This window comes from Manacus vitellinus, unplaced genomic scaffold, assembly GCF_001715985.3.
Source record: "Manacus vitellinus isolate BGI_N305 unplaced genomic scaffold, ASM171598v3 scaffold_22_pilon, whole genome shotgun sequence".
NCBI lineage: Eukaryota > Metazoa > Chordata > Aves > Passeriformes > Pipridae > Manacus > Manacus vitellinus.
The window spans coordinates 13,412,131-13,438,578 of record NW_021939632.1 but is presented as its reverse complement, the minus strand read 5'-3'; the positions used below and the strand labels follow the sequence as shown (position 1 = coordinate 13,438,578).

At 36.3% G+C, this 26,448-nt stretch overlaps 1 protein-coding gene across 11 annotated transcripts in view; it reads right to left on the bottom strand.

Annotated features, from left to right (window-relative positions):
- The window catches only part of MYO3B (myosin IIIB), a 197,306-nt gene that overhangs the window by 93,598 nt on the left and 77,260 nt on the right, over positions 1 to 26,448 (bottom strand). For all 11 annotated transcript variants that reach the window (XM_018072678.1, XM_018072676.1, XM_018072681.1 and 8 more), the window contains 14 exons: positions 24,333 to 24,488; positions 13,510 to 13,606; positions 12,503 to 12,619; positions 11,557 to 11,661; positions 8,955 to 9,038; positions 8,044 to 8,246; positions 7,585 to 7,683; positions 6,862 to 6,976; positions 6,368 to 6,494; positions 6,013 to 6,223; positions 4,799 to 4,946; positions 4,421 to 4,574; positions 2,502 to 2,590; positions 844 to 973 (listed from right to left, as the gene is read on the bottom strand). In XM_018072678.1, coding sequence (XP_017928167.1) covers positions 844 to 973; positions 2,502 to 2,590; positions 4,421 to 4,574; positions 4,799 to 4,946; positions 6,013 to 6,223; positions 6,368 to 6,494; positions 6,862 to 6,976; positions 7,585 to 7,683; positions 8,044 to 8,246; positions 8,955 to 9,038; positions 11,557 to 11,661; positions 12,503 to 12,619; positions 13,510 to 13,606; positions 24,333 to 24,488 — 1,835 coding nt within the window. The remainder of the gene's footprint in view (positions 1 to 843; positions 974 to 2,501; positions 2,591 to 4,420; positions 4,575 to 4,798; positions 4,947 to 6,012; positions 6,224 to 6,367; positions 6,495 to 6,861; positions 6,977 to 7,584; positions 7,684 to 8,043; positions 8,247 to 8,954; positions 9,039 to 11,556; positions 11,662 to 12,502; positions 12,620 to 13,509; positions 13,607 to 24,332; positions 24,489 to 26,448) is intronic.

Below are 26,448 nucleotides of genomic sequence, written 5' to 3'. Positions count from 1 at the left end.
ACAATAAGCCTACACAGCACTATCTAACGCATGTACCACGAACTTCCACCTAGAAATACAACCTTATTTGTATATATCAGATTACAGTAATTTTGCAGTCTAATACAATCCACTGTATTTAGATTATTCCTTAGTATTACATCTTTTTCTTACCCGTTATGAAAAAGATACTTAAAGAGCATAGAAATTATTGAGAGAAGTGTTAATTTGTTGGCTTGTTTGTATTGATACTGCAGAATTACCATTTGTATATGTTACTGTCATTCTGGCATCTATCTATGGAGTAACCAAATTTCATCTTCCTGTTTTATTCAGCTATAGATCTGGCACTTTCATGTAAGTCAAAGTCAACAAGCTTTAAATCAACGGAATTAATTCTAGCATGTTAGTATGTGGTTTTTATAATTTGTAAGAAACTATGTATTGCATCAATGCTTCTAAACAGATGAATATTACCTCCAAAACACCTTGATCTACATCTCATGATTTATGAACTGTAAGACACGGTACACAAGAATCTATCAGCTGAGTACTGATCTTAGTAAAGGACTAAGAACTAGAAACTCCTGTATTTTCATCCTGCTCTGAGAATGAGCTCTTGCCCTACATGTCAGATAATCTCTCCTTCTCCAGAGTCAGGGAAGAATCTTGCTGCATGGGTGTTTTAGAAAAATTCATGTCACATATTAAAAAAACCCACGTATCATCATGTTTTAGATATGTGACTTTAGGAGCAGAGCTGAAAAAGAGTAATTTTAAAAAATTGTCCAGCAACAATTAAGAGTTTTAGAGTAGTAGGTAGCTGAAGAGGTTACAATGTTAGCAAAGCTGTGCAGAAAATACCTGTCTTTGTTAATGGGCTAGAGAACAGCTGCTGAAGAAGTTTGTTCTCTGAAGTTCGCAACACCACCACTATGTCGGCAGGAAGAGTGTCTCTGTTCTTCTCAAGGAATGCACTGGCATCATACAATACCTAGTGTGGGGAACAGAATCAGAAGATTTGCCAAAAAGGGTTACCCAAAAACTACTATGTTCCTTAAAATGTGAACAATCAGGACGACCAAGTAGACCAGTTATCTTGTATCCAACAGGCCAATGAATTGCCTATGAAGGACTTAAAGGTGTACTACAGCAGTGTCTTCAGAACATAAACTGGCTGTATACAGTACCTATATTCATAGCATGTCATGGCACATTCAACTGGATTAAATGGCTTAAATCCTGCTGTACTATGCTTTGTCAGGACAAACTATTTTATGCACATTGCAATATAACAGAGATAATTAAGTTGATCATTTATATGTGAAGTAAGAAATGGTTCTCAGGTGGTTATTGTCTATTTGCTGTCTGCAACAAATCTGTAATCTCTAAGTAGACCTGCTGGAGGAAAAGGAGTAAGTTGGACATCTAGGTACATTAAAACAGGCTTCTTGCTGCAATGAAAATCATATTAGGAAAACAAAACATTACTCTATTTCAATTATTTTAACTGTTTTAATTAGAAATTAATGCTTGGCTACTTGTACTAATATAATCAATATGAATACATATATAATATATATAATATAATCAATAGAATCAGTTAATTTTGCCTTTTTTTTAAATTGCAATAGTTTCTTAGACCTGTTTGATTATCACTAGCAATATTCCTCTCTAGCCCAATTCCCCTGGAGTCCATTAGTTTACACAGAAACTGAATGTTGCCCTTGCAATAGAATACTGACCAGTAGTGTTTTTATTACTTGGCCATTTGGGTACAAAGAACTAACAAAACCTGTGTGAATTTTGGCAGTTACTCTTACCAAGACAGAAAGCTGGACAGAATTTACTAGAATATATCTTAAAATTGTGCAGTCTTAAAATGAGCTAAAGATGAGATTTCGTTGACTACTACATAAAACATGGCCATTTCAATTTTGTTTATAAATAAATATTTGGGCCTGAAATCACAAGCAAAGCTCATGTTATGGTGAAAACTGGAACATTATTCCCCACATAAAACAACATGTGAATGTGAACAAAAGAACTTAGGTGTTACAGAGTACAAGGAAACATCTGTACTAGCAAGTCCCAGTCTTTCCAATGCTCTCTATCAGATTTTAAGTTCTATTACAGATACTGGTTTACATTGCTTTTCATCTATATACTTAGATACACTCTCACACAGAACTACTGTGGCATTCACATGATGTTAACAAGCACGTAGCCTGTTCTGGCTCCAGAGAGTTGCTCCTTTGAAGTGACTGTAATAACGGTGTTTCTGGTGCCAGAGTTCTTGCAGAAAAAAGATGGTTACTGTCTACACAATTTGTGCAAGAGCCCTAAGGATAGGTTATAAAATGGACATGAAAATTTTATTATATATTCTATGTTTGCATAAACTTTATCATATTTTCTATTAAAATGAAGAAAAAACCCACCATAAAGCAGAAACTCTGGATGAAAAGAAACAATGACCATACCACCACTATTTGAACTAAATAAAAATCACATGACCTTACCTTTCCAGCATAATGCTGAATACCAAATGACAGCTCTACTCCTTTTGGTCTCCAAAAGTATTTGCATCGTAAGTTATCTTCAAATTTATCTAGAGATTGAGAAGAGACATTGATTTAAGTGACAGAGTGATTAACTATAATCTTCATCCTAATTAGTTTGCTAAGTTGCTTCTCAAGAAGTCAGAGCTGCTATAAACACATATATTATCAGATTGCTCAGAAATATTTGTGTGCCAGCTTCTCTACACTTTTTCCAAGCTGTCATTTCTGAATGGAACAGCTCATTCTAAACCAGCCCAGTAAAGCTGTCTTTCAAACACCACTGTGGATGGTTTTGTGCATGGAAAACTATTAAATAAGAAGGGCTAATGAGAAGATGTGACAATTTCTCATATTTTGATATGAATTTGCTTATGCATATAGAGGGGTTGGGGTGAGTTTATTTTAGTTATGTACATTCAAAACTGTGCATATATCACGCTTGTTTAAATGTATCTTCCCTATCTTTCCCTCTGCATTCAATTAGCTTTGTTCATCATGTTTTAAGGATATGTTAATGTCTTCAGTCTGGAACTGTGTCTCATTTACCTTTGCACTTCTACAGAAAAAGAGGAGGCTTCTATACAAAAGCTCTTCTAAAGAGACTTTCTGTTTCCTGGGCCTACCTCTAAAGAACTGACAGAAAAGGAAACTCCAACTTCTGAGAAAAATGTCTTTTATGCCCTGTGATATTTTGTATGCTCTTTAATATTTCGTAATGAAGTTAGTGTTGTCTGTCCAACACTGAAAGCCCAGGTAGCAACTTGTGTCAGGTTTTTCTTTCTATTAACACTGAATCAAGCTTGTATTTAAAGCAAAAATAACTAAGTTTGGAATTTCAGGGGGCTGGAACAGAGCAGCAGAATTAATGACTGTCTGGCACACCTGGAGAGGGTAAAATATCTCTCTCACTTTGCTGTCTCCTTGAGGGATCCTGCTGTTCTGTGTACAGATCAGCAGTAAAGCTGATCAGCACTGGACCAAGGAAGGTTCCTCTGACAGTAGAAGTTCAGTATTCAGTATTAACTGATTTATGTGACCCACAGGGAAGCAGACTACTTTAGTATACAAAGGAGGAGTGGAATGAAACCATAGTACTTGTTCAATCTGTGACTTGAATTCCAGTAAGCTCAGCCTAGCAGAAGTAAAAAATCTACTATATGTATTGTGCAATTTAATAGGCAGCTGTTATTTTCCTCTGACTAACAGCTTGAGTCTCTGCTGCACATTCCACTGAAGGAAATATCACAGGGAAAAGGTCAGCTCTAGCAAATAAAAGCAAGACAACATTTTAAACATAGCACGCGCTGCATGGTTTAAGGTTGGCACCAAAATTTGTTAAAATGTATATAAAATATGTATGAAGGCAGGGAAATATTCAGCCAGATGGCACACCAGAAATAACACACATTTCCTATTTATGATGAGATAATCTGGAATGAAGCAGTATTTTCTAATTGGATAAACATGGGTCTAGCAGCCTGGGAGCTCTAAATTTTACTTTCAACACTAATGCTGCTCACAGGGTGGTCCTAGATACAAGATTCTACTCTGTCTCAGCCACCTCTTCAGTAAATGGGGATAAATACTGCTTGATACACCTCACATACAAGGACAAGACACAGGTTATTTCCTTGTAACACTGGAAAGACAAATAAGCTCTTGACACATGATATTTAAGATAACTTTTCCAATATGAAAACGATAGAAAACAAGTAAGCAGAGAAAATTATGAAGCACAGTGAAAAATGAACTTCAGAATATCAACTAAAATGGCACAGCCTCATCAGGACAACTAGGCTAGTAAAACTTGAACAACAATGACATTCTGCCCTCTTACAATACATTTGTCTTTTCACAGAGTTTTTGTTTGTACATACCAACTAAAGTTAGGTCTGTTGCCTGAGGAAATCGACTTTCTTCATCTAACAGAGACAGGAGACCCATGGGTTTCTGAAGGAACATATCTAGAAGAGGACGGTTGTCCTCATACTCCACTGTAGTTGCATCAATTCCCTCGCTCTGATACTCCATCTACAAAAGTCATCAGCACAGTTTTAATATTTAACCAGTAACATTCGTGATGCATAGCAATATTCTATAAGCCTCGGCAACATCATTCACAAAACTTCAACTGAAAGATGTCATTATCTTGCATTTAAATCACATACCCATTTTATGGTTTATAAAGTACTCCTGAATATAGTCTATGGTTTAGGATGGCTGATTCAGCTAGAACTCATCAGAGCTGAATTTACCTGCTCAAGTGCAAAGATATGTTGATTGAAATAAAACTGGATCTGTTCATTAGCGATATTTATGCACAGCTGTTCAAAAGAATTTCTTGCGAAGTTCTCAAATCCAAATATGTCCAGTATCCCAACATTCATCCCACTTTCGGCATTGCTGCATGTGAAAATACAAACAGAATTCATCATGGGCAACACCACGTTAAAATAAAGATAAACATGGTAACTAGGATTGCATAATTTATTTACTCTGCTGCAAAAATCATAGGAAAAGTGTGTTTGAGCCTAAGACAACTTGTGCATTTGTTCAGCATTGTTAAGACTTTTGTTTTCCACTTGCTTCTTGCAAATTGCCATGAAGGTGGCAGGAGAATCATAGGTAAAAAGTAAGCCACATTTAGCAGCCATATTAAAACAAGTGGTTTCATAGGCAGATCTCAAATAAAATTTGTCTGCTCCTCCAGACAGTCAAAAGGTGTCAAGTTTTAATAGTATGTTTCTGCTATACTCATTCAGAAGGGTAATTACCAAGTCTGTTCCTGCTACAAGCTGGACTGTCAAGAGCCCACGCGCGAACTGAAGTGTGACAGTCACCACCAAAACTGGATATGGATGAGAATGTGTCTATATGACACAGTGAAGTGCCAAGTAGAGATCTCAGATCAGAGGCATTCTCACATCACCTGAGGGGTTTTCTTGTTTCTAAAATCTCTACAGCTGCTCCAAAAGATCAAACCAGCCAGATTAGTACCTGGCAATGAAATCATAAGGGTGCACAATGTAATGTTTCTGTAACTATGAAAAATAAAAAATCATCACTTACATCTCAAGTAGCACCACAATAATATCTGATATCTGTATTTATTACTAAAAAACCAAGATCTGTAAGGACTGTGAATACATACTAAAGTTTTTCAGTGTACTTATCAGACTTTTGTATGATTTTCATGTTCAGTATATAGGAAGCATCTTTTTAAAGAATTATACAGCACTTCAACAACTCAATTTCCATTGACTTCAGTAGCTAAATTCTACTTGGGTCTTTGAAAATGATGGGATTAATGTCCTGGAAACAAAATTCAGTATCACAGCATGAAAGCCATTTTGAAGCCTTAGTCAAAATAAACACAGCACCCTTTCTGCAAAATCAAAAATATACAAATGGATGAACCCATCAGACATATGCACAGTAAGTACACATGATTCAGTGATGTGTAACTTGCCATATATTTTTATCTGGCTGCAGCAGCGTATTAATACGATTTACAATCCAGCTGAAGAGCCGGCCATAAAGTGCTTTAGACATGGCATCTCGCACGTCAGCTGCTTTGTCCACGGTGTTTGTTCGGATAATAGTCTCCCCCCGTGTTACAACACAGTGGGAGGTTAGGGCCTCTTGAAGTTCTTCTGACCCAATACTTAGTAGTGCAGCAGCTAAAAGACAGTGAAAAAAAGATACACAACTGTGATTATGCAGTGGAAATCACCAGCATTGACCAACTGTTACCATGAGTTACAGATTCTCACAAATACAGTTAAATTGCATTTACAGAACTGACAACATTAAAATGTATTTACCATTATCTAAGGCTTCTGGGTTGGGAACCTCACTTTTATCCGTTTGGTGTTGTGAAGAAATGGCAGCAAACTCAATATTTCCAGTATTTAAGATTCCAGTCAGAATTCTGTACACTGAGTACACTTCCTGTAAAAGATGACAAGATGCACTTTTAAGGAATCCAATTAGATATACAGATCATATTTAGGCTATGACAAAAAAACATAGGCACTGGAATGGCTATTAAAGCTCATAGCTTTCTCTGAAACCAAATTCTACAAGTTCAAGTAAACTCTTATTTGCACAGAAAACAGTGCAATACAGAATTGCCTGAGTACCAACCGAGACCTCAGGCTGCTCTTGCCTTCTGAGTGTGTGGTTATTCTTTCAGGGTTCACTTCTGTCATAAAAGAGATTCTGTGGTGCAGGTGTGCATCCACAAAACCAAAAGGCAGCACCGGAGGTAAGTTTTTATAAAGAAGGTCAATAATGGTTTAGCACCTGGATCTCTTACCTCGTCAGTAAATCCTATAATTCTAAAGCAATGTTGAATCGCTTCAAATTGTCTTCCATAAGAATCTTTAGTAACAATATCATGCATTACTCTTCCAGTTTCATTATCAATATATCTAAACAGAGTGGGAGAAAGAAAACATCACACTAACAGATACGTCAGTATGACCTCCAGTGACTTCAATGCAAGTACCTCAGTAACTGGAAAGAACATTTATCTCAGTATCTTCCAATTATATAGTTTGGTGCTAATTCATATGAAGTTTTTGCTTCTGTTGCATTAACTTTTACTTATCCTTTGTTAACGTCTATTAGTGTTCCCAACATTTGACACATATGCCCTCACCCAATACAGATCAGAAGCACGCAGAGTACAAACACCAGTTAAAAAACACAACTTCAAAACATATTCTGGGTTATTGCTGCATGTGAAGCATTATGGTAAGAAATTCATAAGGTGGGCTGTTCTCATTGAAAGTATGTCAGCATATCTACATAATAATGAGCTTGATTCTTCCTCCTCCTGTTTTAATAGTTCAACTTCTCAAACAAACACAAATAATGGAATGCCTCAGTGTCCATCTTCTTCTTTCCTTGGGAGGATTAAAAAAGGTCCTTAAGAGATGGAGAAGGATTAAGAGAGATTTTAAGGCATCATACTGAAAGCAAGTGCTGATCAATAGCTAATTACAATGAGCAGTTAAAACAAGTGAGCGATAGTTACCTAGGAGGCTTTTTATCAGGAAGTCTATATTCAGAAAGTTTCTTCTGATGATAAAGGCCAGCATAAATATAATAAAATATATGGAAATTTTTCTCTCCCCTGGAAAAAAAAAATCCTTTTAAAGCACCTGTGTTTATTCTTGTGGCAACTTGTACAATGTAAAAGTAGTTCTTATAATGAGCTCACTGAAGCAGGTAGCAAATCTCCCACTTGTTTTAATGGTTTAGGATCAGCAACTGTGAAACACAGAAAAACCAGTCAACACAACATTTCTCCAAAGAATGGAGCGGCTCTGATTTCCACTCCAAAAGAACCTGACTACTCTTGTTGTCATAGCACTGTACAAAGGATTACTGCTTTAGCAGAAGACGAGATAGCATTTAAAATAGAGAATTTTTGATAATTAAATCAATCCAAACATTATATATATGTCAAAGGACAAACAATTAATATACCTACACAGCCTGTTTTATGACCCTTGATTTTTCAAGGAGATATTCAGAAATCTTTGCCCCCATTACAGCTCCTGTGGGTGTAAACATCATTTCCAGATATTTTCCAAAGCGACTTGAGTTGTCATTGATGGCAGTGCAGGCATTCCCAAATGCTTCAACCAGAGGATTCACCTGAAGAATTTTCTCACGCAAAGCACGGTTATTGGCCTTGACAGAACAGATACAGATCAGAATAATAATTAAAAGAATATAATGCTTACCCACAATTCAATTCTTGCTTCAGAAGCATAGAATCCTCTTCTCATGCTTGTATGGACTTAGGTACTGTGGCAGGAAGAATGTACCTCAAGGTACTGTGTTAACCTTCCTACTTACATAACAACAGGTCTAACAAATTGATGAGGAAGTCTCCCACAAGTAGGAATATGCAGATTCTGCTTTCTCTGCAATTGTTCTACCTCTGAGGTGTCATATAATTAGTTAGGAGTACCAAAACCATAAAAAACCTAAAGACATCTACTTAAGGTTAACCTTAACATGCTTGATTTTTCCATCATTTTGTGCTCATAGCATTTTTGTAACATTTAAATGTCTAAGAGCTTCTAAGATTAGAGCCATAGTAAGATCTGTCATTGTACAAATAAACAATGATGTATGTGATAAACACTGTACATAACTACCAGTACTGAACACTCAGAATCCAGCACCTACTCTTTAAAAAAATATCAAGTGGCTTGGTGTGAGTCACACTCATATCTTAATTCATTGCTCTCACACATGCATGATTATTACGCCCCTAACTCAAGTGGGACAATTTACGTAAATAGCTTTAAATATTAAAGATTAAATCAAGCAGAAACTGGGGTGGGGTTGGAAGGACTTGTTCACAGTTTTACATAATTGGCTAAGAAATACCTTTCCCAAGAAGGTCAAATGTTGGACGATCAGATGGGCACTTTCTGTCTTTCCAGCACCACTTTCCCCACTGATGATAATGCACTGAACACACAAAACAAAACATTCAGGTGCAGAGTTCACCACATGGTCAATATCAGCCATTACCACTTCCATCTGTTACTTCATGTTTAGTACCAAAACTGTAAAATACTTTAAGGGTTAACCCCCTTCTGAAAGGAGAGATCAGCAAAGACTCAGTGCAATAATTTATTCCCTAGATTACTAAAATGCATCTCACAATGCCTGATAGCACTGCGCATGTGTGAAGCAGTGACTGAATTTCTAAGGGCTAAGACACATAAATGAGGGACCATGTCTACAGACATGACTAACATTTATGTGGTTTCTCTCAAATACTTAAAACTCAGAAAACTGCCACAGCTCAATTAATGTGCTTCTGAGCTCACTGTATTGACTTCATATGAATTAACACGTATCACAGGGTACAGCTATTTTTAATACACTGACCAAAAGTTTGCTCCTAAAAATAATCTTAAATAATTACCACTGCATAGAGAGGCTATTCTGTAGGTGACTCTGACATTCAAACCAGAACAGCAAACTAGCATCTAAACATTTCAGAAAATTATGCATCTCTTCATTTCATGATTCTGGGAGGACATATCCACCTTCTTCTTGGGTCAGCAGTCTTTCACATATGGTATTTTATAGGCTCTCCAAATGGATGCCAGATTCAGAGACTAGCTAGAATGGTCTAAACTCTCTGCTCTTATGCTTCGTGGACAAGATGGAAGCAGAAGCCCAGTACACCTAAAAGGTCAGTTCACACAGGAACACTGAAGTGTGAACACTTCAGATTATAGAGTATGAATTCTAACAGTATTCATTATTTCCCCTATTTTTCCACATATTCTACAGCTCACCAGTACAAATATTAGTCTATTTAAGGTACAGTATCAACAGACATATAAGTAAAATGTTAACACTGAGCAGTTGCACAGATGCACTTGTTTTTATGCAAACACCTGAAAATTATCTGCATGACACTGTGAACATACAAGATTCTTGGCTGGGAAAAGATACAAGGTCCTAAAATACTTGATGCACTGAAACTTCATATAGAACTGAGCTATGTGAAAAGATTTGAAAGATGCAACCATTATGTTGTGGTACCTAGTGGTGCCTGACAGCAGGTGCAGGGACTGACTCTACATAATGTGTGCAATATGACATTTGCAGATCATTTATTTGCTTCTTGTCAGGTATTTTTGCTCTTGGAAACAGGTAACACATTGATGGATTTACAGAGTTACACTATTTAACTTAACAGTTTACACGGTTGAAACCTATGAGTCCTTGCAGAATTGGTTAAACTTGACTTTCACTTCAAGAGAAATATTAAGACCTTAAGCCACTTTTCAACTTTCCCAGTGAAAAAACAAGAGAAAGCTCAATGTCTAAAACAAACAGAATCAAAACATTTTCAGTCTGGCTACAGTGTTTATCTAATGCAGCTTTACCTGAAGAACCAACATAACACTGGTCAGGTAATGGAGATGAACAAGTTCCTGTAATACTTTGCAAGCAGCAAATAGGAAACTGATTTAGATCTAAATGAAAATTGTTTCTTAAACAGGTACAAAACTATTAAAGACGTACAAGGCCTGATGAGCTGAAGTCATTACTAATTTTTTTCCTCAGATAACAAGTTCTTACATAACTTACTCTACATGAGTATTTGTTTTCTTTCATGCCTCCATCAAAGAAGTACTAATCATCTCTCAGGCCAGTGTACTTCCACATACTTAGTAAAGTTCCTGTTCCTTTTATTTGTCTTCTTTTCTCGGCATTTTCTGATTGCATGCCTTTTATTATTTTATTCTGCTTTTAGTATTTTCTATGAATTATTGTGCAATGTGCAGGGTAAAATCACAAAGATTTTATAAACAAAAATAGTTATCAGCCCTCAGTATGCATGTACATACAGCACATCAAGTTAGAAAGAGTACAAAGTTATAATCTTAAGAATGTAATAAAATCTTCTACAGTATGGTATTTTATTCTCATTAAAATTATTGCTAATAATAATTAGATTTGTGTCCTTATTATGTTTATAATAGATCCATCCATAATATATTTTACTAAAAAATGAGATAATGGTTCCTATTTTTTGTGACTTAGGGTCTTTTTGAAACAGAAAAGTGGTTCAAACTCTCTTAATCTGCTATGTCATTGAGAACCTCCTATTTTACACAAGTGTAAATTATTTAAGTACCCAGGGCAAGACAGGCCTAGGATCAGTGTGCAGCAACATTCTGCAGCTGGTCTTAACTGCCAGGACTTCATGAATGTCCAGGAAACTATATTGGTCAGGTACTCCTATCATCCTATTTGACCTTTAAGCCTCTTTTATGTCACTGGGTCTTCTCCAGAATTCCCAAACCTGACTGGATTTCTACTCTGGTTTTCCTGTTGTAGGAATAAAAGGATTAGAGAAAAATTTCCCAAAGTACAACATAACAGAACATTAGCCACAGCCATGAAGCACAGTGGCAGTATAATTAATATGGAATCTAAACCAAAATGAACAGATTCTTACCTGATCCTTGCTGAATGTAACCATGCTTTGGTAGGCAGCATCCGCAGAGGCAAATATGTGGGGGGGATTTGATGAACGCTTCACACCATGGTAAAGCTTGGAGAACTAAATTTAAAGAACACACAGTAGTCTAAATATGCAATTTAGCTACATAATTAAGAACTGAAAAGAGAACAGTGACTATCTTCTGCCTGTTCAACAGAGGCAGTTGTCTATTATAGCACAGAATTTCCACTGATTCACCTGGAAGAGGAGTGGTAATTCTTGACACTGCCCAACTTCCAGAATACAAATTACAACGCCTAGAATGCCCTCTGACATTTCCCATATAAGAAAGTGAAAAGAACTGTAACACGAGGAACAGAACTTCAAACACAAACCTTCAATAAAGGAAATACACCAAAGAAACTTCAAAGATAATAGTCAACCTGAAATCTCACTCCTCTACCTGCAGCCCTGATTGAAGCACCCATGGAGACTAAGTAATTTCTAGCTCCACCTCTCTTCATATTTGCAGGGAATTAAACTGCCTCTATCTTTACAGCATTTGATTCACTTGTTTCTTCTAAGCCAGAGCTGATGGAACAGGACATTTAATAGTCAGAGAAATTCTTCAGGAAGCAAAAGCCTCAGCATGAGGAGGTTCACATAACCACTTCGCAGAAGAAAGCCCTAAATGCTAGACAAGAGGCCCAGCTGGGGCTAGGGTGACCTTCATCTGTACCATGGAAGTTGTGCCATCAAGCAGAAAGGAATGAAATAGAATGAGACCAAATTCAAAAAACAAACCAGAGCAACACAGATTCGTAGCCACACTGTTCTGGAAGAAGAAAAGGTTGAGGTTTAGTCTGTACTCTTAGCCTCCAACATTGCTTAAGAGTTTTAGCCAGTGGTGTTAATACAAAATGTAAAGTTACTACTGTCCACAGCTTGGAATCTCTCTTACCTGGGGAGAATAAATGCTGAGATTCTGGAAGGGGTTCAAGGCTATTAAAATGTCTCCAACATAAGTATAAATCTGTAAGTCAGCATAGCGTTTTTGCAGCTGATGGATAATTGTATCCTGAGAAGATTACAAGAAGTTTGATAAGTTATACAATATTTTTCCCCTTAAGATTTTTGTAAATATACTGAGAACACTGATTAAGAAATACTTATTGTAAGTATTACTAATTATTTTTCAAGTGCCAAAACCACATAACCAAATATTTTCAAAATTCTTGCTAATGCAATAAAACTAAGTTAAATGGCAACTCTTTTTTGAAGATTAGTACATATTTTGTTATATCAGCCTGCGAAGCAAACCTTCTGGAGGGAAAACGGATGTGCACATTATTGCTGCACTTCGTAGTATATTTCCATTTCATTTTTTTATTTGGCCATGAAACAAGGATAATAAGTTTTCAAGGATTAAATTTTAAGTAGTTGTAAAAGACTGTTTTAAACAGGACACTACCACAATTTAGTATTATGTCTTTTTCTTGATGGCATGTAATGTAAGAATCATCAACGCAAAAATTTACAGACACTCTGCATATAGGTGATATAGCAAAATAGGAAACTGATATTGTTTTATCACTTTTTATCCAAGAGCTGTAGATAACATATTATTCTACATAAATAATCAATTTTAGAAAAATAAAATCACATAAACCTAGATCTTTATAACTAAATTTCACATTTTAGGAAACTCACAAAAATAATTTAAACTAGCATCACTCATAATTGAGTTCTTCCACAAAATAGTATTCATTGCTACTATTTTTATGCCACTATATGGAATATTAATGAAGTGATGGTAGCAGATCGGCCATGGGAGAATCCCCTTTCCATGGTGAGATAAAAGCTTGCAAGAAGAAACTATTTTCATTCTGCTAAGAGGGGCCTAAAAAGCAGAATAGGCAAAATGTGAAATACAATTGTCAGAAACTGCTACTCAAGACAGTACAGTACCTCATCTAGAACTTCTAGATTTACCAGATCATCATCTAGAGAGTACTTGTCAGCTCCATCCACATGGTAAGGTCTTCTAGTGTGTATTCGTTCATGTCTGGAAGTTTGTTAGTAGAGCACCAGTGTTACAAAAGTGTATCAAAGACAGCAAATGTTAAGAGGTAATGAGAAGTCACGAGGGACTTTTCGTCATGCAGAAAACAGACACATTCTCTGAAATGCATATTTTTGCTTGCAATATCCTTTTATAAAAGCAATACATCAGCTTGCTGTCCACTCTAATATGTGCTTTCTCTTTCACAATATATAACCTACCTACCAATGCTCAGCAAAGATTTATCTGTAGACTTACGACTCTTCACTCAGACAGGAAAGCATAAAAATATTCTCCCCCTTTTCCCTTACCTCCTTGGTGTAAGTCAATAAACTACTACTCTGTTTAATTAAATGTTCCCCCCACGTACCCAGTCAATAGTATTGTCATCTAAAGAAGCCACAAGAAGCAATAAATAGTATAAAATCTTACTGTTACCTTGGTGTATGCCAAAGTGCCTCCTCAGATGACCCTAGATCTGGTCCAAACCAACATTTTTGAACCACAGCTGCCATCAGATTCTAAATTGTATGGATGTTCAGTCAGCTTGTCCCCAGAGATTTAAGCCACACAATAAGCAGCAGAGACAAACTGTCACATAACCCCTTTATAATCAGATTATACTGAAGGAATCTTTGAAAATGCTGTGTATATATTTTTAAACAACACATCATGTTGAAACGGGAACAAATCAAGAGGCTGTAACATGTCCTCCACAGAGGGTGTGAAATATAAATGCTGTAAGCACAACTAGGCTTTTCTTTACAACAAACATAATCAAAGCATAGTAGAAGGACACCCACTGAGATACAGTCTGCATCCTGCTGAGTAACATTTAGCATTGATCCTCAATGACAGTCCTTGACAGATTGTTTCTGCATTGGTTGCCATGTAGAAAGTAGGAATCACATGGTCACACATCCCAAAACAACACTAAATATTATATCAAGTACTAACAGATCGGTACTGTAACTGTGCAGGAAACACAGTTTATCTATAATGTTCAAGGTTAATATGGAGATGTAGCAGGTCTTTTTTCTATAATTGTATCTTCATACGTTCTTGGAATCCTCTTTCAAAAACTAACATTGAGGCTTTTGCATTTTTGCCCTTTATGTACACTTCTACATTTGAAGCTAGTCAGCTTGCATTCAGTAAAGAGAATGTTTTCATATCCAAGAGCTATTATACCATCAGAAGAATTATAGCATGGAAAGCCTTTAACAAAGGGGGAGGAGAAGAGTGTTAGCCACGAGTACAGCTTCACAGACAATTGTAAATCACATTTAAAGATCATAATTTTTTTATTTCTATTTTTATTAATTTTCCTTCTTTCCTTTTGGCTACTCAATGAGTTCTGGAAAACTGTTCTGTAATGGTTTATTTGAATAATAACTAAATAAAACTGTGCAAACTCTTTCATCAACTAGAAAATGAAACAGCGGGAAGACGGCAGGTTTTGCTGACAGTCCCACTACATTCCCAGAGATGGTAGTTTGATTGATATTGTACATATGAAGAAATGAAAGAAGGACACAACAACACAAATAATAAGATATGAAAGAAAAATTGTTACAGTGGGTATTATTTCCCGTGGGTAGCATGGCAATCATTTTTATTTGTTCAAAGTTCCATTCAATTAAATTTTCCATTTTCTGGTCTTTGATTAGGTTGTGTTTTCTTTTTGGTTTTTTTTTTTAAGAGTCACTATATGCAAGAACATTACACTTTGCTAACAAGCCAGATCCTTGAAGGAGTGGGTATGCATGTAAGTAGCCTAATGTACTACTGGGTTTTTTTAACTGTTTTTTCCCTTTCAAACTGGAATTCAACCTCTTACTTTACAGAAAAATGCTGTTGTAAATAATTTAAATCATTTAGAGATGGGAGCACTCCCTGGTTTACAAATGAAGCAAACAGTTGAACAGTTGCTTCCCTTCATGGAGATGTAACCAAAAAAGCAATAGCTAATATAACTCATCTGTGAAGCTTTTTCTTCCTGGAGCAAAACATCACAGACACAATATTGAATTGCAACGAGCTGCAAGTACGGATGTATCTACCAGAGGTGCGAGGTGGAGGGATAAGAAGGCACATTCAAACCTAAGCATGTCTAATTGCAGAATGGCTTTGTAAACTAATCTGCTATCTGATTGTGTATTAAACTCCTGCTGTTTGTTCTCCTTAAGTGATAAACGAATCAATCTTTTTTATTGGAAAGGGTTCCTTTTCACACTTTGTAAATAAATAAGGAAACTAGTTTTAGTCAAACATAAGTAAAACATATATACCTTTGAGCACATATTTTCTTGTGCTTAACTCATTTTCCTAAGTACATGATTAGGAAGAGGATATTAGGAGCATAACATCACATTAGCTTCAAATCTCCTGCTGGTCTCATCAGTTTTCTACTGACCCTACGTCCTGCAGATGCATTGACAGAGTGGAAAAGGAAAAACACAAACAGTAACCTTTAATTATTTCCACAACTTTACATCAGAAATATAATCTGCTTTTAAAATATAATAAAAAAATTCTAAAAAAAAGCAGAAGAAAACACTCTTAATTAGGGAAATAACTCTCAGTATGTTTTTTCCGTAAAAAGTAGAATTATCAGCCGTTTTTTCAGTACAAGTTCTAAGCCAAAGGAAAATCAAAGGTGCTATATTTGCCTTAAGTTTCCAGCAATGTTCTGAATCAACCCCTGGAAGATGCAGTCTCTTCACTGTTAAAAGAACTGACATAAAGGACCAGTCACTCAAGGCACCTAACTTTGTTACGGAATCACATAATAGTTTGGGTTGGAAGGGACCTGAAGCACAGCATAAGGTTTGTTCCAGAAATCTAGTGATGAGCAATGCCTGTTGAAAAAGACTATCCTCCCAAGCACTTTCCCTTTGCCTTTTTCTTCAGGCAGGAATAGCTGGAAGGGACAGTTTTCTTGGATTTTGGAGGAGCAAAAGGCGAGAAGCATTTCTCCCTGGGGAGAACAATTTCATGAAGATGGCAGGAAGTATTAATTTGTTCTACTTGTGGGAAAGAAACAATTTGAAAGAAAGTAACCTCTTTTTGTATTAGACACCAGTCACAGCAATAGAAGTGCACTGTAAATAGCTATACACTCATATATCCCCGCTATTAAGCCCATGATGGGAAAGAAAAAGCTAGATGGACCACACAGACTTCCAGACTGAAACATCGTCTTGCTGGCAGGTCCAACCTGAGCAACAAAACAACACAGGCCAAGAATTTTTGCATTCATGGGGAAGCTGCTTCTCTGATCTCTCTCCTCTCCTAGCATTATCAGGGCCTTTACTTTGCTCTCCTGGTGCAGGTAAGCATTCATGTTTACTGTTCGGGTTTTCTTGTAGGACTCACATAGGAACAATTGTTTCTGTATTTGTCCTTCTTTATATTATTGGCAATTTTAAAATTAATTCCTGAGATTTACAAGAAAAATACTCAACACATTGAGAAAGAATAAAAGGTAGAATGTGCTACTGCCACACAGAGATACACAACCTATTTCCCATGCATTGCAAAGACTGAATTTTGCCCCTGTACATCAAGTTTCACCCTGGAGTAATATGTTGAAGCATGGTCATAATAGAGACATTGACATAGCCTTAATTACAACATGAATGCTGCAGCTATAGCAAAAATCTCTGTAACTCCAGTAAAAACACATACACTATAATTAGAAGAAGGGTCACTTTGGGGGAGCCACAGTAGCTTTGTGATTTAGAAAAAAATAATAAAAAAGGGAAGAAAGAGTTTTAAATTTATTTGCCTAATATTCATATAGATGAAGGCTGGAAAAATTGCATTAAATTACATTGTGTGTAGCATCAGAGGACTATTTCTGGTTCTGTTTCTGTTATTAACTCTGAGTCCAAAGGAAATTACTGGCTGGATGCAATCAAGTTCCTTGCAGTTAATTGCTTTCAAAACTAAATCTGAGCTGGCAGAGAAGCTAGATATCTGGTTGTAAGAATTACTTCCTTGGATGGACTGCTACTGTAATCCAGCTGGCTAATAAGAAGGAGGAAGCTGCCAAGACACTGTAGCCTCATCCTAATATCTGACAAGGTAGCCTGACATACCTGGCCTTCTCAAACTATTAAATGCTTAGATTTCTTTTTTCCTTCCCCCTAGGCTTCTTCAAGTTTGATTCTTCCTGATGTACAGATTCACATTTCATCCTTTAAAATGCAAGGTTTCACACCTGTCTGTTCCCCACTACAAAACCAAACTTTTAAATTGAGACCAGCAGCAGCACACTGACCCAAAATCACCCAGAACTGTAAACCCTGAACTCTTTACTGTCTACCTCAAACTTCTTTAAAACCATATCCATGAAAATGCTGAAATTTTTCATTCCTTTAAAAACTAAAACCAGAGGTCAGTAGAAGACCTTTTCTGATTCCTATGAAGAAGCCTATTTACAGACAGGAACATTAGAACCCAATTTGTAGAAAAACACTCAAGAGAAGAATGAGCCATGTCTGGAGTTGGCCTCTTCAAAGCTGCCGATAATTGAGAAGCTGCCACTTTGAACCATGTAACCAAAACCATTCAATAACTGATAAACGTTAACTTTCAAACATCAAATCATTATAGAATTTTTACAACAGAAGTTATTAGTCACTTGAGGAAATACAGAAGACCATGGTTTTGCTCAACTTCTACTCCAGTGACATTTGATAGACAGGGCTTACATAATAAATGTAGATGCCAACTGGTAATTACTAAACATTTTTGTTACTTTGAAATTAATATAGACTTGTCTACTGCATTTCATGTGGCTGCCCCACATTAACACCTTTGAAAGAGCAGCCAAATGCCACATGGGAACCCACAGTATCTAAAATACTGAAAGATGGCTTCAAAGAATATTACCAAGGGCAAAATTTTTAGAATGTGTTCTCTGAAGATTCTTCTTCCCTGTCTCCACTTCTAAGGTTTTAATCATGTATTTTCCTCCTTGATGTTCTGCTTCTCCACCACAGTCCAAAGGCAGCTAATAGATCTGTTACTACCTTTGAGTTTTTCCATCTCACATGCTGTTGTGACTTTTCTTCTTCAGATTTTCCCCTCCATGTTATTCTGGATAAAACAATTTGTTATTTTAAGACTGAGCGTAAATAAGTAATTTCTTAATTGATGGACATTCAAATGGGAAAAGAAAAACCCAGAACATTTTACTTTCATTCCCTTTTGCTGATGGTCAGTACTTTTCAAGGCCTTCAGTTAGATTAAAAATCCTACAGTTTTCCATTACTTCTACTCATAAGCCACAAAAACATTTTAGGTTTTGGTTTTTTTAATGGAATAAAATGGAAAGTTTACTTTTTTGAGAAAGTCATCCTAAAGGATGCAAGATGTCTCTATGACAAGTTCCATTGTATTTTTAAGCATTATTTATGGAACTTGATATACTTCCTAGCTTAAAAGACTTCAAAAGTTTATAAATTAAACACCAAAGAATATGCCTGCTTTTTGCAGTGCCTTTTGCCAGTGCAGACAGCACAAGTCATTTAACATTTAGCAATACTAGGAAAGAGACTAAATCTCTTCCAACTTTTTCCTTCAGCAGGCTGGCAATCAGCCTCGACGTTGGAATTTCTTGCACTACAAATCAAAAAGGCAACAGACCACGTGAATGAGTTCAAGAGATCAAAACACATATTTGGAAAGTGAGCAGCTCTCTCATAATCTCCCTTAATGGATTATCAAACACAAACACTGTTTAACAAAAATATAGCCTACACAGAGTGAATATTTACTGTTAAGTGAAAATTAACAATATCCATAATCTTTGCCTAGAGCCTTCCCAGAGCCTCCTCAGAATCTATGGGCAGAAAGAATGAAAATTAAAATGGCTAGAGCTTCAGGCACCATGAATGTTTCTCTTCAACAATAGGTTTACAGTGACCAAAGGTATATTACAGCTTTATAGAACAAGTAAAAGATAAAGTTCTTGCCTCAGACAAACCGCTGTCTATTTTTTGTAGGTATAATATATTGAGTAAAGCTATTAGCAGCCATTTCATAAGTGAAGGAACAGAGAAATATTGACAGCAAATGATAGAACAGAGGTTACACAGCAATCCAGAGGGAGAATGAGGAACAGAACACAAACCTCTACCATGTTTTTGCACTGTAATTCAGAGGGTGCCTAAACACTCTTAGTATTTTACTGACATGCAATCACACAAATTTCTATCTTGAAGAACTTATTTCTGAAATATAGCAAGTTTAGGGTTGACTTGACTTGTGTACCCTTTTTAGTTAGAGAATACAGCATTAGTCACACTCAGACACACTGCGTCTTATCAATACTCAGTTATTACTGTAACAAAAATATTTTTATAGTTCTGCTTATCATTCCTGACCAACATTTGCATGTTCTATTGTCCACACCTTACTGTAACTTAGATTCCTTATTTTTCTCCCATTCTCCAGTTTAATACTACATGAGGTACAAGTCTTCAGGAATGAAAGACATTTCTTGTTCTCACAATGTTATCATGCATCAGGAAACTATTTGAACAACCATCTCACAGTCTTTGTGTGAATGTAGAATTGGTAAATTAAAGAAAAAATACAACCAGAAAAAAAATAGGAAAAAATGAGTGAGAGCCTGTGACAGCATCCTCTCTGATTTTAAGAAATGCTTCCTGCCTAGAAGCAGCTATATATTGATGGGAATAAGAGATGCTGTGACCCCCAAGACCAACTAGAAATCAGTATCCATGTGTTAGAAAGTAATGATGTATTTCTTAGAACAGATGGGGAAGAAAAATTCAGCATAGCTGGAATGAGTATATGTGAAGCACTGTTCTGATGTACTAACCTCTGTTTTTCAAGGATTGAAGAACTTTTACAAGAATAGAACTAGAGGACTATTTAACACTGAATAAGTTTCTTAGAATTAATTTCATATAATTGTTTCTATGTCAAAGCTGTTAATGAAAAGTGTATTGTTGCTAATTAGCAATTATGCCCTGGTACTGTTAGGAAACACACACACAGTTAAGTGATAGTGTATAAAAGGGATATGGATAAGCAAGATAATACCTGGAGCTCACCCTTACACAGTTGTGACATTGGACTTCCTCAGCAAGTTTTTCCACATTAGAGTATAAGAAACAGGCATTGCAGGAGTGAAGTGCTAATGCTGAAATGGCAGAACTCAAGGATTTCAGTCTAAAAAGATGCCAACAGATGGAAAAAAAGAATCTTCTTTCTCATTACAAGTATGGAAAAAGAGGTATTCTGGCTGTTTTTTCTGAAACTGGAAACACCTATTTGCATAAGGATAGAAGATCTCACTGATGTAAATAATTTAGAGAAAAATAGAGCTGGTGGAAAAGTTTTAAAGAGTATCTTTTTCAGCAAAAAAAGTAGGAAGAATTGTTAATGCCATTTTTAATCTTAAAAATAGTCTTTTACTAGCATAAACATTTTATTTTTCATTTTTAACCAAAAGGAATTTACAGAATATAAAATTCCCTAGTAAGTTGCCTCATGGAAAAGTGACAATATATGTTTGTCAGCAACAAACAGATGATAGCAACAAATGTTTGTGTTAGCAGACTCCCTTGAGCTCAAGGCCAACAAAGTGCCCCTTCAGTTCAGAGGCCTGAAGAAATGTGCTGAAGCCTAGCTATACTGCACACTACGAAGTCTACAAAAGAAGAATGAAAGAAACTAAAATAAGGAGATGTTTCAGTCTGTGACTCCAGGGGTCATCCCAGAAGGGGACAGCTTGCTTCTTTCTGCCACTCTCCCCCTTATTAATGGTCATGCGAAGCATTCCCTCCTTCACTTCAGCTATATCACCTGAGGCACCTCTCTGCAATCACTAAGAGAGTAGAAAATTATTTGTGTGTTTCTGCTGGCTTAGTTATTTTCTCTTACTGTAGAAGTTCTAGCTCAGAAGGTTTTTGACAATCACTGAAGCTGCAATAAAAACAGCATCATGAGCTTGGTCCTGGGAGCTGTGGGAAAATGAAAGAAGCCAGTTCTCCTTCTCATTAGCAGTGCACTGCTAGATCAGCTCTCCATGTCTCTCCATCATACGCTCTAAATCATTAGTACTGACTTTCTAGTCTGCAGGCTCGCTCTTAGGCACAATGACCTTAAGTGATGCATCAAAATAGGCAAAACTGGCATGACTATTGGAAAGAGAACCCTATGAAAAACCCCACGGGTGCTGAGTCAGTACAGAATCAAAAGATGCAAATCCAAAACACTGATCCTGGAAGACTTTCATAAAAGACAAAACACAGATGCCTCCTGATCAGTTGTCATCACCAGTAACTCCCTGGCTTCCTCAAAGAAGTGCTGTTAACCCAAGCATCCTGATGATTTTCCCATTTCTGGAACTTTTCAGCCTGTGCTCTGGGAACATTTTCTCTTATTTATCTTTTAAATGATTGATCTGTAGTGTTGCTGTACTCCTAAAAAAGGGTGTCTATTCTTCTTTATGTCTGAACACCAGGAAATTAATGTACATTTCATTGTACCTATCATGGGTGCATCAATAAACAAAAAACCATGCACATATATTCAACGGTATAATAGAAGGGTTTTACTTAACATGGGTTTGAATTGGCCTATTTACTTTGAAGTGATGACTATACATTCAGATGACTTCTACAGATCACTACAAATGAATGCCAGTCAATTTTTTACAGTACCATCTGGTCATATATTCTTCTGCATGTCATATTCTGTATCGAAAATTATGTTATAAAAGCATAACAGAGGTTTTCAAGGCTTTTAATTGGTAACAATTTTCCTAGGGGGTACAATATCCCTATTACAGAGCCAAGCTTTTTACTATTATGAGGTTATGTCTATCCTCTGGGGAAAATCATAATTAGATGCTCTTGGTGGTTGGTTCTTTTGTAATAATCTTATGTTTGTAGTCCAGTATTAACTGTCTGGCCCACAGACTTGATATTTTGCAGGGATATGCTTTTGCTATCCCATTAAAGTTTATATAAATTTGATCAAGTTTCAAATCTTCAGAAAATTATTCTGAACAACATGTTGTCAATGTCAATGGTAAATGATCACTAAATTTTTGTCCTCACAGAGCATGCTCTCAGCCCTGAGCACAGAGGGCTAGTGCTTCACAGAACAAGTAAGGATACCATAGTAGTTTAATGCTAAAACAATCAGAAAGATTTTTGTTTTCAAACAAAATATTTAAGTAGGGTTAGGTGCTACAGAACAGACAAGGAGTTAAACTTCCTTAGGTGATTCATACTGAGGGAGCTGGGAAGCAAAAGCCTTCCTACATTCCAGTCATGCATAAGGTGCAGAAGCTTGTCTGTATTAACTCTCAGTTAATACATGGACAGGCTTCAGAAAAGAAATGTCTTGGTCTTGACTCTTTGTCACTCCACATTATGGAGCTCGATCCTAGAAGAATGTACTGGAATACCATGACGAGTCCATTTCAGAGCTCCTCTTAGCACAACAATCATTTCACTCTGCCTATATCTGCAATTTGGTCAACAGCTGGAAAAACTCCCATACCTTTTGGGCCAGCCACAGCATAGCTGTAGGCAACATGATCTGTGAGATGCTACATGGGGGAGCTATGCTTAGGCAGCCAGATAAAGCAGAAACTTCCACTGTAACACTGGCATAGCTCCCTCACCCACAGTGAGCAGTTCCTGGTATGTTTTTCCAGAAAACAAACAAACAAAGGAATACCCCCAACAACAAACACCCCCACAAAACCAACCACCAAAAACCCACCCACAGAAGTCAAATTCACCTTGAAACTGTACTTACAGCTATACCTTTAACTTCTACATTTTTGTTTGGGCTTTTAGCATTTAAGCTACAGAGTCTTACGGCTTGTAGTATATACATGTTTATGACTTACGAATCATGACATTTAATTTTCTTCATCAGCATTAGTAGGTGTTTGTTTATAAAAATGGGCCAGAGCACATCTAACTCTAGACAAACTTCATATTACAGAATGATTGCTGAGCTTGGGACAGTGTGTTCATTTGCATTTAATTCTTCTGAAACAGTGAAATTCTGCCACCCTCTGGACAACAACTAAACTAAGACAGTCAGCCTGAAAAGTAAAAGATCCCACTGCTGCTGATAAACATGCATTGCTTTCTAAGCACATTTTAAAGTAAATAACTAGGTTGAATGAAAAATAGCAGCTATTATTAAACTACAGACAAAGCAATTACTTTAAGTACTGAACAGCCTTCTTACTAATAGCATCTAATCAAACAGCAATCTTTAAAGTGTTCTTAACCTTTTCCAGTAGTCATGTGAATACAGTTGTATTTTTCAAAGATCTGTTACCAAAGTACAATATAATTTTTCATGCCAATACATACTTCCACAAACCAGAACATTCTGAAATTATTAGCATCTCTGACTGACCCAAAAGAGAACACTTACAGATCAGAGTTCAGTGGGAGCAAGAACGCAAAGGAGTAGATTGCATTATGGCTGATCAAACTAGCTTTAAGAAGTATCAAAGGGAAAACGCATTTTTTGCATTTACATGGCAAGCAGCACTTGCTGCTAATAATACTGCTAGTCAATGCATTAATATGATCATTTGAAACAGTAAATGTCTGTGCATTGGAAGTTTCAATTTGTGCTCGCAGGATTAGTGTAGGGAAGGAGGGCTGTAGCATGTATGTTGGTACATACAGTACCTTGTACAGTACAGTACCTTGTTTTGGCTCTGGAGCCCAGCTGCTGTTGTTCTTGGATGAGCTCAGCCAGCTGTTTTCGCAGAGACATGTCTTTACCATGTACTTGTTTAATAAATGGGTGCTCCAAAAGATGGGTAACTGAAGGACGCTTTTCAAAATCTTTGATTAGACACCTGTGACAGAGAAATAGGGGTCTCAGGCAATGATGTTATTTCATTACAGCATGATTTGGGTCAGCTTACTGTGTGGCTGTTACTGTACAGTAGTTTCTTTTTCCACAAATCTGAGTTCCTCAATATGTAAAAAGTCTCTTCCTCTACATTGCAATAAATCTGGCGTAAAATATTTAGCTAAGTGAATTCACCCTACAAGTGTACCAGCATAAAGGCTACAAATTTGAGCTTATTTAATCCCTCTTTTTAACTGTAACTAGGTTACTAGGAAAAAATGGCATCCTATCTTGTAAGTGCTGTACAGTTAATATACATAAAACTTAATCTAAGATGAATAGAAAATACTTTATTCACTTTAATTTTCTCTCTATTCTCCAATGAGAGTTTGATTACGAACTGTAGGATACAGCCTATTAAAAACCACGACTGAAACCTGTGATACAACAGTAATCAGAACAATTTAATATATAGCCTTGGTTTTTAAATGAATGCTACAGGTAGATATTCTATATTGCAATGACAAGTGTTAGCATAATTACACAAAATTCAGCAAGCCTGTATGATTCAGTATGGAAAAGAAAGGAATCAGTCAGAATTAAATGCTAGCCAGAGTACCAAAGTGCTGTCTGTGATGGGAACAGGTGAACCAGTAATGAGTAAAGAAATACATCCTATTAAATTAGCATAAAATTAAGTACCATGCTAATTTATGTAACCAACAGTCAAAACTGAAGAAGCCATCACTCAGGTTGAATTATTTTCTGTATAATAAAGCTGAAATAATACCATTCAAATAGAAGAATGGTCTAACAGGATCAGACCTTCTAGTACCTATCAGGAAATTATAGCTCAAAATGAATTTTTTTGATGAGATGCATTTATATTACATACTTCACAATTATTTCTCAGATTTGCTGATATTAAGTGATACACCTAAAGTACTTCCTTTGCAGACCCAAATATCACAAATAAAGACTACCATTTTAGCAAACACTTCAATGAAACTAATACCTTTTAGAATTTCTATTCTAGTAATATCAATAACAATGTACAAAATTTATACTACATTAAAAAATACAAATTATTTGATTTAAAATACTATCAAACACATTAGCAAATTATTAAAGTTTAGCCTCACCTCAAAGACTTTACTGAAGCCTAAATTCTGATCTTAAAATGATCCTGAAACATCTTTGAACACAACTTCAATAATTTAGGTTCCTGAAAATCACTTTGCCAACCTCTTCTTTGTACACCAGGTCCAGAAAAGAAAGCCTGTAGAATGTGTTACCAGTTTTGGAACTATTTTTGGTGAATTTTGCTATAGGCTTGAACTGCAGCCTCCTGATTGAAACACTAAAGTAACACAGCCTGGTTTATCTTCATCCCTCTGAGCACAAGGCTATAAATACCAGTCCTTCCCCTCCATGAAAAGATCCATCACTAGCCTTGAACAGGTTCTGACAATCCCCCCTACTTCTTTTCCTTTTTGTAATCTGGGGCTTTTAAAAGTCAATACAACCACACAGACAATATAGTCCATGCCAATCCTGCTCAAATTCATGTTTCCCGAGAAAAAGGAAAAAAGCATTTGGAAAGAAAGACAACATTAATCAGGAAGGCAAGGGAAAAGAGAACAAAACAACAAAAGCTATGCAGTATACAAAATCACAGACTGATGGTAAGTATCCAAAGTTGAGATTTCAGTCTGAAAAGCTCATGCACTCGTGATTTTTACCATTCTGTCAATAATTACAAATTTACAGTATTTATGTTATATTGTTAATATATACATTTTCTTTTGAATTTGATTACATAAGGAATTTTTCAGTACTAAAACTGAATCCAAGTGAACCTAAGTCATAGAATAGTTTCTGCTGGAAGGGACTTTTCAAGGGCACCTAGTCCAATCCCCTGCAATGCATAGGGACATCTTCAACTACATCAGGTTGCTCAGAGG